The sequence below is a fragment of the Phasianus colchicus genome, chromosome 1 (genome assembly GCF_987193195.1).
Source record: "Phasianus colchicus chromosome 1, bPhaCol1.hap1.1, whole genome shotgun sequence".
NCBI lineage: Eukaryota > Metazoa > Chordata > Aves > Galliformes > Phasianidae > Phasianus > Phasianus colchicus.
In genome coordinates, this window is record NC_143436.1 from 68,284,483 (window position 1) to 68,297,458 (window position 12,976).

Genomic DNA, 12,976 nt, shown 5'->3' on the forward strand with positions numbered 1-12,976 from the left:
TAGTCTGCTGCAATTCCCTGCAGAGCGCCAGTATTTCTAGCTGTAAATGAACCTGCAGTATAAAAAAACACATTGCAAGTATTTCTCAATGTAAGGAATAGGGAGTTCATGCTGAATGCAATAATATTGCAGTAGTAATTCCACAGCAGTGACTCGCTTAGTTCCATGGCAGCCTCCGAGAGCGGCCAAAAGTTTACAAAGAAGGGGAAACAAAGACAGAAGTGGGAATTTAGAGAGGAGCCTTCCCACAGGATGAGTCCGGGGCTCAGTTACCCCTTGTAGCCAGAAGACCTTGTCATTAACCATATGCCGTGGAGGAGAGTTCTCTTTGATCTGCTTTAAATACTCAATTTAATTAAATTTCTTTTAATCTTTTCAAAAAGGAAAAATAAGCTGAAGCAAAGCAATTACCCTCACTCTACTGTTTTTCCTTTTATTCATCTCTAAGCAATAGTTCCTAGCTTTACAGTTTTTCTTCCTGTGAGCACTTTTGTTCAGTCATTTCAGTGTCCCAGTTCTGGACCTTCCTATTTCTAAAAAATACTTTTGAGAAAAACATAGCCAAGAATGAATACCGTATTTCAGACACGCCAATTGGCCTGGTTTATAAAGCAGTGTTACATTTTGCAGGGTCTGTTTTCCATCCTGGGCTGCACAGTACTCACACAAATTTGTATTTATGATACCTCTGCATTTTAAGTGGAGATTTTCACAGCACCAGTGATGATTCCCTTTTTTATCTCAGAAAAGTTAACTTTTCGGAGTAGCTGACATTGATGTTTGTTGTTTTCTTTTTTTCCAAAATCTGATTATTTTCTATTTATCCAAACCAGAAGCTTTTGCTTCCTCTCCTTTTTCTGTTTCACCCTGCATTCCTAGACTCTTCTGAAGGTTTTTACACTCATCCTTCATGCTCAGTGTCCTTCCACCATTTCGTGTCTTCTGCAAAATTTCTCACCTGACACGCAATTTTCCTGATCAGTAACAAAAATAGCAGAAAAACCACCCAGCTGTATGGATCACAACACCTGCTGCTAATCTTTTGCCAATGTGAAAATATGTAATCTCTTTCATATTTTACCTTCTCTGTGCTAACCAATTTCTAATGCTGAGCCGTAACTTATCCAGTGCTTAAGACGTTTACAACAAACCAAATAACTAATGCTCAGATATTGGCAGTGGGCGATTAAGTAAAAGGTGTTCTGAATAAGAACTGCTACAAGAAAAGTTGTCTCCATTTGATGATTCTTATGTTAATGTTGTCTATTCTACTTATGCTCCTAATGTCAAGTTGCACTACTCCTTTAAACAATAATATCAAGAGGGAATACAGAGTCAGCTCACTGCTAATTTAGGACTGCTATACTGCAATGTAATGTGGTTAGTAAAACTGTTCAGATCTTTTGTCTTTGTTAGATCAGCAGTTGTAAATTCTTATCCAAGAAGAAAAAGTATTGTCTGATGGAAAGCAAACTCCATTATGTAAAACAGGGGAAGGCATCATCATATTTACCTGATAAGTCAGCAGACCTATTCTAGGAATGACACTGCATGGACGAATATTTTCAACAGATCATTTCAATATTTACATGAAAACATAATCAAAAACTGTCTGAAGAATAAACAAATCAGATACAAACTGAGATTTAGTGGGGCTATAGATTCAAGATGTTTAGACAACTCTGAATCTTTCCCAAATAATCGGAGTATAAATATATCAACACATTTCAAAATTCACAGAACACCATACCTCTAGACACCGTCGCTCCTATGCTGGTGACTAAATACTGTCAAAAAACTCTTTCTAAGGAAATGCCAACCAGGAACCAACTGTTGCAAGCCCTTGTATGAACGGAGGGTTTTTGTCCTTCACTAACACCAACAATCTAGCAACTAAATACTGTTAAGTAACTCTTGAGAATAAGGACAAGCCAACAAGGGGCCAACCCATGCAACTCCTTCTATGAACAGAGGGCCAAGGCTTGCAGCTGGACGCAGCCCTACGGTTTGATTGCTCTGCAAGGGGGAGAAAATCCCCCAGAGACAGCCCTGGGTTTTGACATCCCTCGGGAGGAACCGGGAGGTCCCAGAGGGCTGTCCAGCAGAGCTGGAGCATGGGGAGAGCCTGCAGGACTTCCTCCTGCAGCCTAAGAACAATGGAGTCATGGAATCATCAAGGTTGGAAAAGACCTGAGATCATCAAGTGCAACTATCAGAGCGAAACATGAACTTTTATTGAATAATCCTTGTTGCTGTACATGCCTGGGGCTGCGTGCCATGGCCAGAGAGACCCGATGGAGCCCATGGGAAGATGTGGCCAAGGCCCCAGCGATTCATGTGAAACACTGACGCCAAGCACACGAGGTGTGGGGAATGGAGTGGGCAGTGGCACTGGGAAAAGCCCAGAAATTCGTGCAACTTGTGCTGGCGCTGGAGCACGTGCTGCAGGTGAGGACGGCTCCTTGTGATGACCCAGCAATGCGCCGTGGCATCACTGTGGGATGGGCAGCGATGTCCCCAAGTGAAGGTTGAATGAAGGTGAGGCCCAGCAGCTTGGCCAAGCCATGCTTTGAGACGTCTCCAGGCAACGGATTGTGACTCCATAGCCCACGGATCCTTTAACGTGGGTGCAGCGGCTCAGCCCAGCAGTTCGTGCCTGGCCTCCGACCGAGCGTGTGTGCGAGGACTGGAGTGTGGACAGGGCGAGCTTTGGAGCTGAAACGAGCTCTGGGTGCTGCTAGCGCAGCTCTCAGCGGCCGTCTCAGAGCCACTTGTTCCTTAACCCGACCCTGCTGGGAGCAGGCAGACGGGACATCCCAGAGAGGCGCGTGCAGCAGCATAGGTAGGCGGCACGGGGACCGGCGGCACAGGGCAGGGGGCACCTTGAGGGAGCCCTCCCAGGCCGGTGTGTGACTAACGTCTCTTGTCCTCTTGTCCTCTTGCAGCGTGACACCTGCTACTGCAGCGCCAGTGCTGGGGAGCGCGTTGCCATCTCCCGCTCCCCCGAGCCCACCGCGACCGGTGGAAGCATGGAGGCAGCATTAGACACCCGCTGCCCCGTGTGCCTGGACAACTGGGACAGCGCGGCGTACGCCGTGCCGTGCTGCCACCAGTTTTGCTCTCCCTGCATCCGGCGGTGGACGAGCGCCAGGCCCCAGTGTCCGCTTTGCAAGCAGGGTGTGCAGTCCATCATCCACACCACGCGAGCGGACAGCAAGTACGAGGAGCTGGTCCTCAGACCGGCTGCGGTGGCATCCGTTGCCACACGGCGCCCCGCAGGCCCCCGGGCCGCCCGGCCATGGCCTGCAGTGCCCAGGCGTCCTGCGGGCGGCCTCTCCCGTGACTCCTGGGCTTCCATCTTCCGGGAGAACCCAGCCCTGCTGCGGCCCCTGCGCTCCTGGCTGCAACGGAAGCTGCGCCGCATCCTGGGCACCGAGGAGCCACGGGCAGATACGCTGGCCAACAGCGTCATCTCGGCCCTGCTCCTCGTCGGCTTGGAGCAGGAGATCCTGATGGAGAGGCTGGATCTCCACCTGCACGGCCAAACAGGCAACTTTGTGAGGCAGTTCATCGCCTTCACCGTGCAGAAGTATGGCAGGGAGGCTCAGCGCCTGCTGGGCCTCAACGTCACCCCTGCTGCTGGGGCACAGGAGGCCAACCCAGCGTCGGAGCGCACAGCTGCTCCACGACAGGAGGCTCCCGTCCCTGGCCCAGCACTCTCCAGCGGCCCTGCCAGCTCCACCAGGGACCAAATCCCGGGCAGGACGGGAGGAGACCTCGCCGGGCATCCCGGCTGCCCACATAACAACCCTGCGGAGGTCACCATGGAGCAGGCAGAGTCCCGCGAGGAGCCGGGGCAGCCTGTGGCAGGGCCCTCTGGCCACAGCCTTCCTCAGCAGTCCCGGCGAGCCCCGAAGAGGAAGGCCAGCGACTGCCAGGCCTCAGCATCGCCGAAGAAGAGGCCACCCAGCCGGCAGCAATAGAACAGCGGCCGGGCTGATGAGACTGGGGCCGGGCAGCAGCTGGGACACACGCCGGCCCCAATGGACCTTTGCCATCAGTGTCCAATTCCCCCATGCAAATAAACTAGAAAGAAAAAATGCAAAAATGCGTGTTGGCATTGCTAATGGCACAGCCGTTGTTGCTTCCTCATCCTCGATGCTTTCTCCCTTTTTTCCTGCTGCAAAGCCACTGCTGGCACTGTTATATCCCAGATAGGAACCCCATGACAGGGGAAGGGCAAATTTCTGCACCTGGGGGGAACATACCGGAACGCACAACAGCAGGGGTTAGCCAGCTGGAGCAAACCTGGGAGTCCTGCTGGACACCAGGCTGAAGCACCAAGGAGCCCAGGCCGCCTTGGTGAATGGTGTCCTGGGCTACGTGAGGCCGGGTGCTGCCAGTAGGTGAAGGGCGGTTATCCTGCCCCTCTGCTCAGCTCTGAGGCAGCCACAGCTGGAGCGCTGGACCCCAGCGCCAGGGAGATCGGGTGTTGCCCATTTTGCATGTTCATAGCCCTGGCAGTGCAAACTGCCCGTGTCCCACCTGCCCAGGGCTTGCTGGGCTTGGTGGGATGTGGTGTATTTGGAGGGCTGGAGGGCTCGCTATGAGGAGCAGGGCTTGTCCCCAGCCTTGAGAAGGAGCCCGTCCTCCACTCACGTGTGATGGACCCCCTGCATGCCATCTGCATGACAGGCTGTACATGGCCTCTACATTATTGTGGGGGGTGTTTTTAAATTAAAATGTGACTCTTCCCCTGTGACATGCGTCGTCCGTGCCTTCCTGGCTGCCATTGTGGAGGTTAACAACATGATCATCGGGTGAACGTTCAACAAACGCACAAGGAATTCACAGGAGAAGCTGGAAAGCCTCTTTAAATATCACACCTTCTGTCACATTAGCAGCTCCCTCTGGGCTGTACCTTTCAATGTCCAACGCACGGCATGCTGCGTACAGATACCAGGTAGGTATTTCCATCAGTGTCTTGAATTTACCGTGTACGCAGATAGCTCCAGAGAGCAGAGCGGCAAACTTAATGAAGGCCCAGTGCGTTCTGAGTATAAAAAACTAATTTCTAAATATGACATCAGAATGCAAAATAGCACCATGTTATTGACCACTGTGGACAAGGAAAAGGCTGAGGTTCTTTACGCCTCCTTCACGTCTGCCTTTAATAGTCGGATCAGTTATCCTCAGGGCACTTTACTGCAGAGACGAGCAGTAAAAGAAAAGGGGCCACCTTGTGAGTTGCAAAACAGATTTATCTTTCCATCTGATCAGAAAATGGGAGGGGAGCAGTGAAAGTCTTCTGGGAGATGTAGTTCTTCTTCTCTGCTGAGATCCAGGTATCCGGAAATAGCAACAATCCACGGAACAGCACCACTAGCTCCTTAACTCCCAGTGCACTACATGATGTTATGGTGCGGAATACTGATAACAAGCCTCACAATACTATGGCAGAGATGTTAATTTTGCCACCGGGGCTGATGAACTCCAAGTAGACACAGATCAAGCAGACCAAAAGCAGGACTCATTGCGACTTCTCTCTCAGCTGTAACTTACACGTTTCTAAAACCCAGTCGTTTGGGCAGCGGCTTACGTTTTACAGAACTTGGTTTTTAGTTACCCTTTGGAAGCTGTGTCCAGGAAATGCCCCATAAGACATCGCAGATGGCTCTTTCCATGCACGGCTTGGCAGATATGCAGGAAAATTACAGTGGAAAGTGGCTCTCAGCCGGGCCTTGTACTGAAGCGCTAAGGCACGTGATGTAACGCTTTGTCACTACAAGGTTTTGGCTGCTTTTTACTCCCTGTAGTTTCCCTGACAAAATATAAACCCAGTTGAAAGCTGGAAGGGAGCAACCTCACATCTGCACGGGAAAGCCTGCGATGAGCTGAGTAGATGCTGCCCAACCTGGAGCTGCTTGATGAAGTGCAGCACTCCCTATCAGTGCGGGCGGGGGTGCCAGCACAGCGCCAGAGGCTTCCCCAGGGCAGTGCTGCCCACAGACACATCACAACCCTCCTACCCATGGGCTCCCTTCTGTTCCCTGATTTTTTCAGCAGCTCTGTTACCCCCTGCCTCCTTCCTTCCTGCTCCCTTTGTCCTCCTCCCCATGCCCTTCATGCTCCCCTCAATCTTCCTTTCCCTTGGCTGCTTTCCCCCAGCCTCCTTTCCCCTCTCCCTGCCTCCGGACACCGTTGCTCCTCTGCTGCCCTGCCCTGCAGTTCTCTGTCATGTCAGCAGAGCTCAACTGGGCAGCCCCTGTCCTCCCATCCACTGCCAGAGGGGCACCAAGCTTTTGTCCTTCACTAACACCAACAATCTAGCAACTAAATACTGTCAAGTAACTCTTGAGAATGAGGACAAGCCAACCGGGGGCCAACCCTTGCAAGCCCTTGCATGAACAGAGGGCCAAGGCTTGCAGCTGGAGGCTGCCCTATGGTTTGATTGCTCTGCAAAGGGGGAGAAAATCCACCGGACACTGCTCTGGATTTTGACATCCCTTGGGAGGAACCTGGAGGTCCCAGAGGGCTGGCCAGAGTGCTGGAGCATGGGGAGAGCCTGCAGGACTTCCTCATGCAGCCTAAGAATGATAGAATTCATAGAATCATTAAGGTTGGAAAAGACCTCTGAGGTCATCGAGTCCAACTATCATAGAATCACAGAATCACAGAATCACAGAATCACAGAATCACAGAATCACAGAATCACAGAATCGCAGAATCATAGAATCACAGAATTGTAGAATCACAGAATCGTAGAATCATAGAATCATAGAATCATAGAATCATAGAATCATAGAATCATAGAATCATAGAATCATGGAAATGGTCTGGGTTGAAAAGGACCCTAATGGTCATATAGTTGAAAAGGACCCTAATGGTCATACAGTTGCAACCTCCCTGCTATGTGCAACCGCTAGACCAGGCTGCCCAGAGCCACATCCAGTCAGGCCTCGAATGCCTCCGGGGATGGGGCATCCACAACCTCTCTGGGCAACCTGTTCCACTGCGTCACCACCCTCTGTGTGAAAACATGAACTTTTATGGAATACAAGTTCTTCTTCTTGCTGTACATGCCTGGGGCTGCGTGCCATGGCCAGAGAGACCGGATGGAGCCCATGGGAAGATGTGGCCCAGGCCCCGGTGATTGGTGTGAAACACTGAAGCCAAGCACACGAGGTGTGGGGAATGGAGTGGGCAGTGGCACTGGGAAAAGCCCAGAAATTTGTGCAACTTGTGCTGGCGCTGGAGCACGTGCTGCAGGTGAGGACGGCTCATAGTGATGACCCAGCAATGCGCCGTGGCATCACTGTGGGACGGGCAGCGATGTCCCCAAGTGAAGGTTGAATGAAGGTGAGGCCCAGCAGCTTGGCCAAGCCATGCTTTGAGACGTCTCCAGGCAACGGATTGTGACTCCATAGCCCACGGATCCTTTAACGTGGGTGCAGCGGCTCAGCCCAGCAGTTCGTGCCTGGCCTCCGACCGAGCGTGTGTGCGAGGACTGGAGTGTGGACAGGGCGAGCTTTGGTGCTGAAACGAGCTCTGGGTGCTGCTAGCGCAGCTCTCAGCGGCCGTCTCAGAGCCACTTGTTCCTTAACCCGACCCTGCTGGGAGCAGGCAGACGGGACATCCCAGAGAGGCGCGTGCAGCAGCATAGGTAGGCGGCACGGGGACCGGCGGCACAGGGCAGGGGGCACCTTGAGGGAGCCCTCCCAGGCCGGTGTGTGACTAACGTCTCTTGTCCTCTTGTCCTCTTGCAGCGTGACACCTGCTACTGCAGCGCCAGTGCTGGGGAGCGCGTTGCCATCTCCCGCTCCCCCGAGCCCACCGCGACCGGTGGAAGCATGGAGGCAGCATTAGACACCCGCTGCCCCGTGTGCCTGGACAACTGGGACAGCGCGGCGTACGCCGTGCCGTGCTGCCACCAGTTTTGCTCTCCCTGCATCCGGCGGTGGACGAGCGCCAGGCCCCAGTGTCCGCTTTGCAAGCAGGGTGTGCAGTCCATCATCCACACCACGCGAGCGGACAACAAGTACGAGGAGCTGGTCCTCAGACCGGCTGCGGTGGCATCCGTTGCCACACGGCGCCCCGCAGGCCCCCGGGCCGCCCGGCCATGGCCTGCAGTGCCCAGGCGTCCTGCGGGCGGCCTCTCCCGTGACTCCTGGGCTTCCATCTTCCGGGAGAACCCAGCCCTGCTGCGGCCCCTGCGCTCCTGGCTGCAACGGAAGCTGCGCCGCATCCTGGGCACCGAGGAGCCACGGGCAGATACGCTGGCCAACAGCGTCATCTCGGCCCTGCTCCTCGTCGGCTTGGAGCAGGAGATCCTGATGGAGAGGCTGGATCTCCACCTGCACGGCCAAACAGGCAACTTTGTGAGGCAGTTCATCGCCTTCACCGTGCAGAAGTACGGCAGGGAGGCTCAGCGCCTGCTGGGCCTCAACGTCACCCCTGCTGCTGGGGCACAGGAGGCCAACCCAGCGTCGGAGCGCACAGCTGCTCCACGACAGGAGGCTCCCGTCCCTGGCCCAGCACTCTCCAGCGGCCCTGCCAGCTCCACCAGGGACCAAATCCCGGGCAGGACAGGAGGAGACCTCGCCGGGCATCCCAGCTGCCCACATAACAACCCTGCGGAGGTCACCATGGAGCAGGCAGAGTCCCGCGAGGAGCCGGGGCAGCCTGTGGCAGGGCCCTCTGGCCACAGCCTTCCTCAGCAGTCCCGGCGAGCCCCGAAGAGGAAGGCCAGCGACTGCCAGGCCTCAGCATCGCCAAAGAAGAGGCCACCCAGCCGGCAGCAATAGAACAGCGGCCGGGCTGATGAGACTGGGGCCGGGCAGCAGCTGGGACACACGCCGGCCCCAATGGACCTTTGCCATCAGTGTCCAATTCCCCCATGCAAATAAACTAGAAAGAAAAAATGCAAAAATGCGTGTTGGCATTGCTAATGGCAATATAGAATGGAATATAGAACACCATGACTATAAGCAACTGCAGAGGGAATTTTAAATTAAATAATGATTTAAAATGTTAATATCATTTAAATTTTAAACTTTTAAAAATATTTAAATAGTCTGGGATGTAGTAAGAGTAGAGATTCAAGATGTTTTGACTACTCTGATTCTTTCCCATATAATCTGAGTATAAATTTGCCACCTCATTTCCAAGCATCAACTTCCATTGATCAAAGAGGAAGTCACTAAATTACCACATGCAAGCGATATGCTTGTAAGTTGAAGAAAGAGGGCAGCAAAAGGATAGCTCATCTTCATCCACAGGATTGAGGAAGTTTCAGCTCAGGGTTTTCTGTAATCAATATAGAACTACATAGTGCAAAGCTTTTCTGTATGGGGTGCTGACCAAAATAAATCTGTGCTGACACAGTATTCTGGACAAGAGACTGCTTTCACTCTGGAATAAAGGGTGCATACCTAAAGCCAGAGGGCTTTTTTTCTGGGATGAAGTCACCATTCTCCTAAAACTGAATTTTCCTGGGGAGGAAGTCTGACATGGTTAATGATGGAAACAAAAATGTTCTGACACCATCCTGCACACCAACTCTGGAAAACATAGCAAACAGTCTGTGTGCTGAATTCTGCCAGTGTGACCTATGACTGTGGGGCTGAGTATCTCCTAAGCTGCTTTACTCCAGCAAAAGCCACTCTTGCCTCACAGAGCTGCTGAAAACGTACTTTATAAAATTTTGCTTTTCTTTTACATATTCATTCAGGAAGGATGATGAATATTACATTTTAAGGGATTCCGACATGCCTGCTTTATCCATTTCTCTGTTACATACTCTGTTCTTGGGCCTGGTATAATCAGAGGGGTTATGTGGAGGCCCACATACTATCTGAACAATGTAATTTATAATACATGTTTTTTTGAGGCTTTTCAAAAGTCATATAGTTCAGTTTTGTTTTTGTCAAACACACCCACATTTGTCAATAGAGAGAAACTATGCTGTAGTGCATACAGATACCACATTCTTTTGTATTTCTTTTTCCCCTCAAGAAATAAATTATCTCATCTATTGCTGTCAATTATACTACAATCTTATTGTAGGTTTAGGTTGGTCCATAGCATTGAAGAAGCTACAAGGAAGTAACCAAGAATTCAACACATGTTTCTCACAGATATGCAGCCACCTAAAGACAGGTGTTCTGTCCAAATTATTTATGTAGGTTCCCTCTCTAGTCTGTGGATCCAGAAAAATACCTCTGGAGGGAAAACAATCCAGTCAGTCTCAGACATCTAATTTTGGATAGGATGAATCATCTTCTAGATGCACGTTTCCCTTTGCTGACTACAGATAGAGCCTAGACCGAGACTAGACATCCAATTTTTGGATGTCTGAGGCTAAGTTAAGGAATCATAGAATCATTAAGGTTGGAAAAGACCTCTAAGATCATCTGGCCCAACCATCAAGGAAGTCCTACTCAAAATCGCAGTATCATTATGTTTCAATCCAAACAATTTGTTGCTGTACCTTCATGATATTAAACTGACACTTTGTCAAATAAAAGTAATCAGAGATAATGATAATGATCCTAGGAATAAAATGTGAAGCACTATTTATTCTAGAAATGCCAATTTTGAAATAGGACTGATCAAACCTAGAGCAATCTCATGAAAACTAGGTGGCAATCTTAAGCTTGGCAATGCAAGTCATGCTGTGCTTTCAATTTCCCCTTGGAAATATGACAAAAGCTCTCAGTATACTCCATACATTTCTTTGCCATGCCTCCTCCTTAGTGCCAAGTGTAGTCAACAAAAATTATCTTTAAATATAAGATTTAAAGCTCTTCACATGCCGCATTTATACAGTTTCTTGGTGCTTCTTCGGTATGTAAAAAGTAAAACCAATCAGTCTTGTAAACAGAGTCCCCTCTGAATTGCCTTCTTATGCAAAAAATAGAAACAGTGTTGAATTTGAGTGCATCCCAAATAGGTGTACACAGTGTGATTGATGCACACTGCTTTTGTAACAGCCCATGCCTCTGGGCAGGAGGCTCTGCTCCATGGATATGATGGCCAGGACAAATACAATCTGTGTGCATGGACACAAAAGGGTAGATAAAAGAAATAGCAAATCATGGCTTAGCAAAGGGAGTGTGCAAAGCCAAATGTTAGAAGCTTCCAAAGCTGCTGCATGCCTTGTGACAGGAGTCTGACTGTGTGCAGCAGCTGTGCACAGCCCACTCTGTGGCTGGACCCTAAGTTCTGTCTGTGGCTTCTGCAGGCTCTCTCCTCCTCCATGGCAAAGGGGCTGCTTCAGCTGCCTTACTGAGACTCTGTATCCCTAACAATAGTGGTGCCAACGATTAAAAAAACCCACAAAAATGAAACAAAACACCTTGGCTCCAGTCACTCACTTGACAGACTCCTTCCATTCTTTCTGCCAAATGAAGGCAACCTCAGAGCTGAAGCGTTTTCCTTTCCTCTCAGTACTGTCTTTTCTTGCCAGTTCTGCTGATTTTTTCCCTGCCTACCTGATCTCAAACTAATTGAAAAAACAGTCTTTGCAAATGCTCTCTGGAGGAACACCAAACTTGATGTGAGTTTTCAGGAGAGGGAATACAGTCCCCAAATGTTTGACTTAAATTCCAGTAGCAAATTCCCATTACTTTAGGTCAGGTCCTTTGATGGAGTAGTCTGGCAAGGTTCATTTCTGACAGCAGAGGTGCACTGGTTTATAGCAGCTCAAGGTTTCCTCCTGCCTTTGTTTACCAAATGACTGCTGAACTTCCAAAAATTATGAGGTTAAGAGGCCATGCAGCTGCAACCTGCTTTTGCTGATAGAGAGGCAGAAGGGATGTCAACCTCACCTTCTTCCTTTCCCAACAGAGTCCTGTCCCACTGATGGTGCAGAGATGGTGTTCATTAGCTTTTCTACAGCTGGGGAATCACTACATTTAAAACAAAAAATGGGTAGATCTTGTTTATTTGGTAATAATTACACGAAAATGGGTACTGGTAAATTTCTGGAAGATAAGTGCTGACGGTAACAATTCTGTATTTAGTAATGCCTTTCATGAGAATCAACAGGGCTGAAGAGAGATTATTTTTCTTTGAAATTAAAGAAACTCTGAAATTTGGACCTGTTTAAATAAAAAGTCCACATATTTCCTCTTGAGTAGTCTGCTAAATTCTGGGGGGAAAAATGGAGAAGAAGACTACACAGTGATTTTTAATTAAACTTGCAAACAGAGGAAGGTCAAATAAGCATCCAGCCTGTGCATTATTTACCTACTTGAAACACAAAGTCTGTTGCCTTGAAAACCACCCTATGCAAGTTTGTTTCTAGGTAAGAATTTACCAAGGAGATTCTTGGAATAAGAAGATTTATGTGCATCTCTTTGTACAGCCTCACAGAGAAGGAGCAAATCAAGAGTGTGCGCATGTGCATCTGTATGCATGTAATATCTCAGAGGATGCCCATTCAGAACAGTCAAATATATGACCCAGCATTAGTATACAGCATATCTTGTTATGTTGGTCACAAATTATAATGGAGGTATAGAGCTACTGCAGCTGAGTGCAGATATTCGTAGCCTTTGTTTACTGCCTCCTTGGCAGGAGATATATGTGGAACTATCTGCACGGCATGAGTGCACTATGCACCACAGTGCTCGATTCGGCCATGAAAGTGCTCTAATGTATTGAAATAGAGCAGTTGGATAACATGAAAACTAATGAAGCAAGTGATCCCACTGCTGCCTGGAACAAATCACCCCCCTGATTCACCGTATCTCCACCATTTAGAAACCATCTCAGTGCTATCTAAATGTAATAGATAAATGGCACTTGAAACTTGAAGTTTGCTGTTCTTCCATGGAATAGATCTGACTAAGAAGCGTCAATGTATTTTCAACCTTGTAATGAGACTTTGTGTTATTCCTGCCAACAGAAGCAACATTCAAATTTCCCTTTCCTCCAGACAGGCTGTGCCATGAAGGGAATCCAGGCAGTTTCA

The 12,976-nt window shown here is 49.5% G+C and overlaps 2 protein-coding genes across 2 annotated transcripts; both read left to right on the forward strand.

Moving 5' to 3' along the window:
- The first annotated feature begins 2,488 nt into the window (after positions 1 to 2,488).
- Positions 2,489 to 4,751, forward strand: LOC149919696 (E3 ubiquitin-protein ligase Topors-like). Its single transcript, XM_090134451.1, has 2 exons — positions 2,489 to 2,842; positions 2,946 to 4,751. Exon 2 carries the CDS (start codon positions 3,030 to 3,032, stop codon positions 3,981 to 3,983), a length of 954 nt encoding a protein of 317 aa, XP_089990577.1. The 5' UTR covers positions 2,489 to 2,842; positions 2,946 to 3,029; the 3' UTR covers positions 3,984 to 4,751.
- A 2,630-nt stretch (positions 4,752 to 7,381) lies between these two features.
- Positions 7,382 to 8,912, forward strand: LOC149919697 (E3 ubiquitin-protein ligase Topors-like). The gene is made up of 2 exons (XM_090134452.1): positions 7,382 to 7,663; positions 7,767 to 8,912. Exon 2 carries the CDS (start codon positions 7,851 to 7,853, stop codon positions 8,802 to 8,804), a length of 954 nt encoding a protein of 317 aa, XP_089990578.1. The 5' UTR covers positions 7,382 to 7,663; positions 7,767 to 7,850; the 3' UTR covers positions 8,805 to 8,912.
- Positions 8,913 to 12,976: the final 4,064 nt, after the last annotated feature.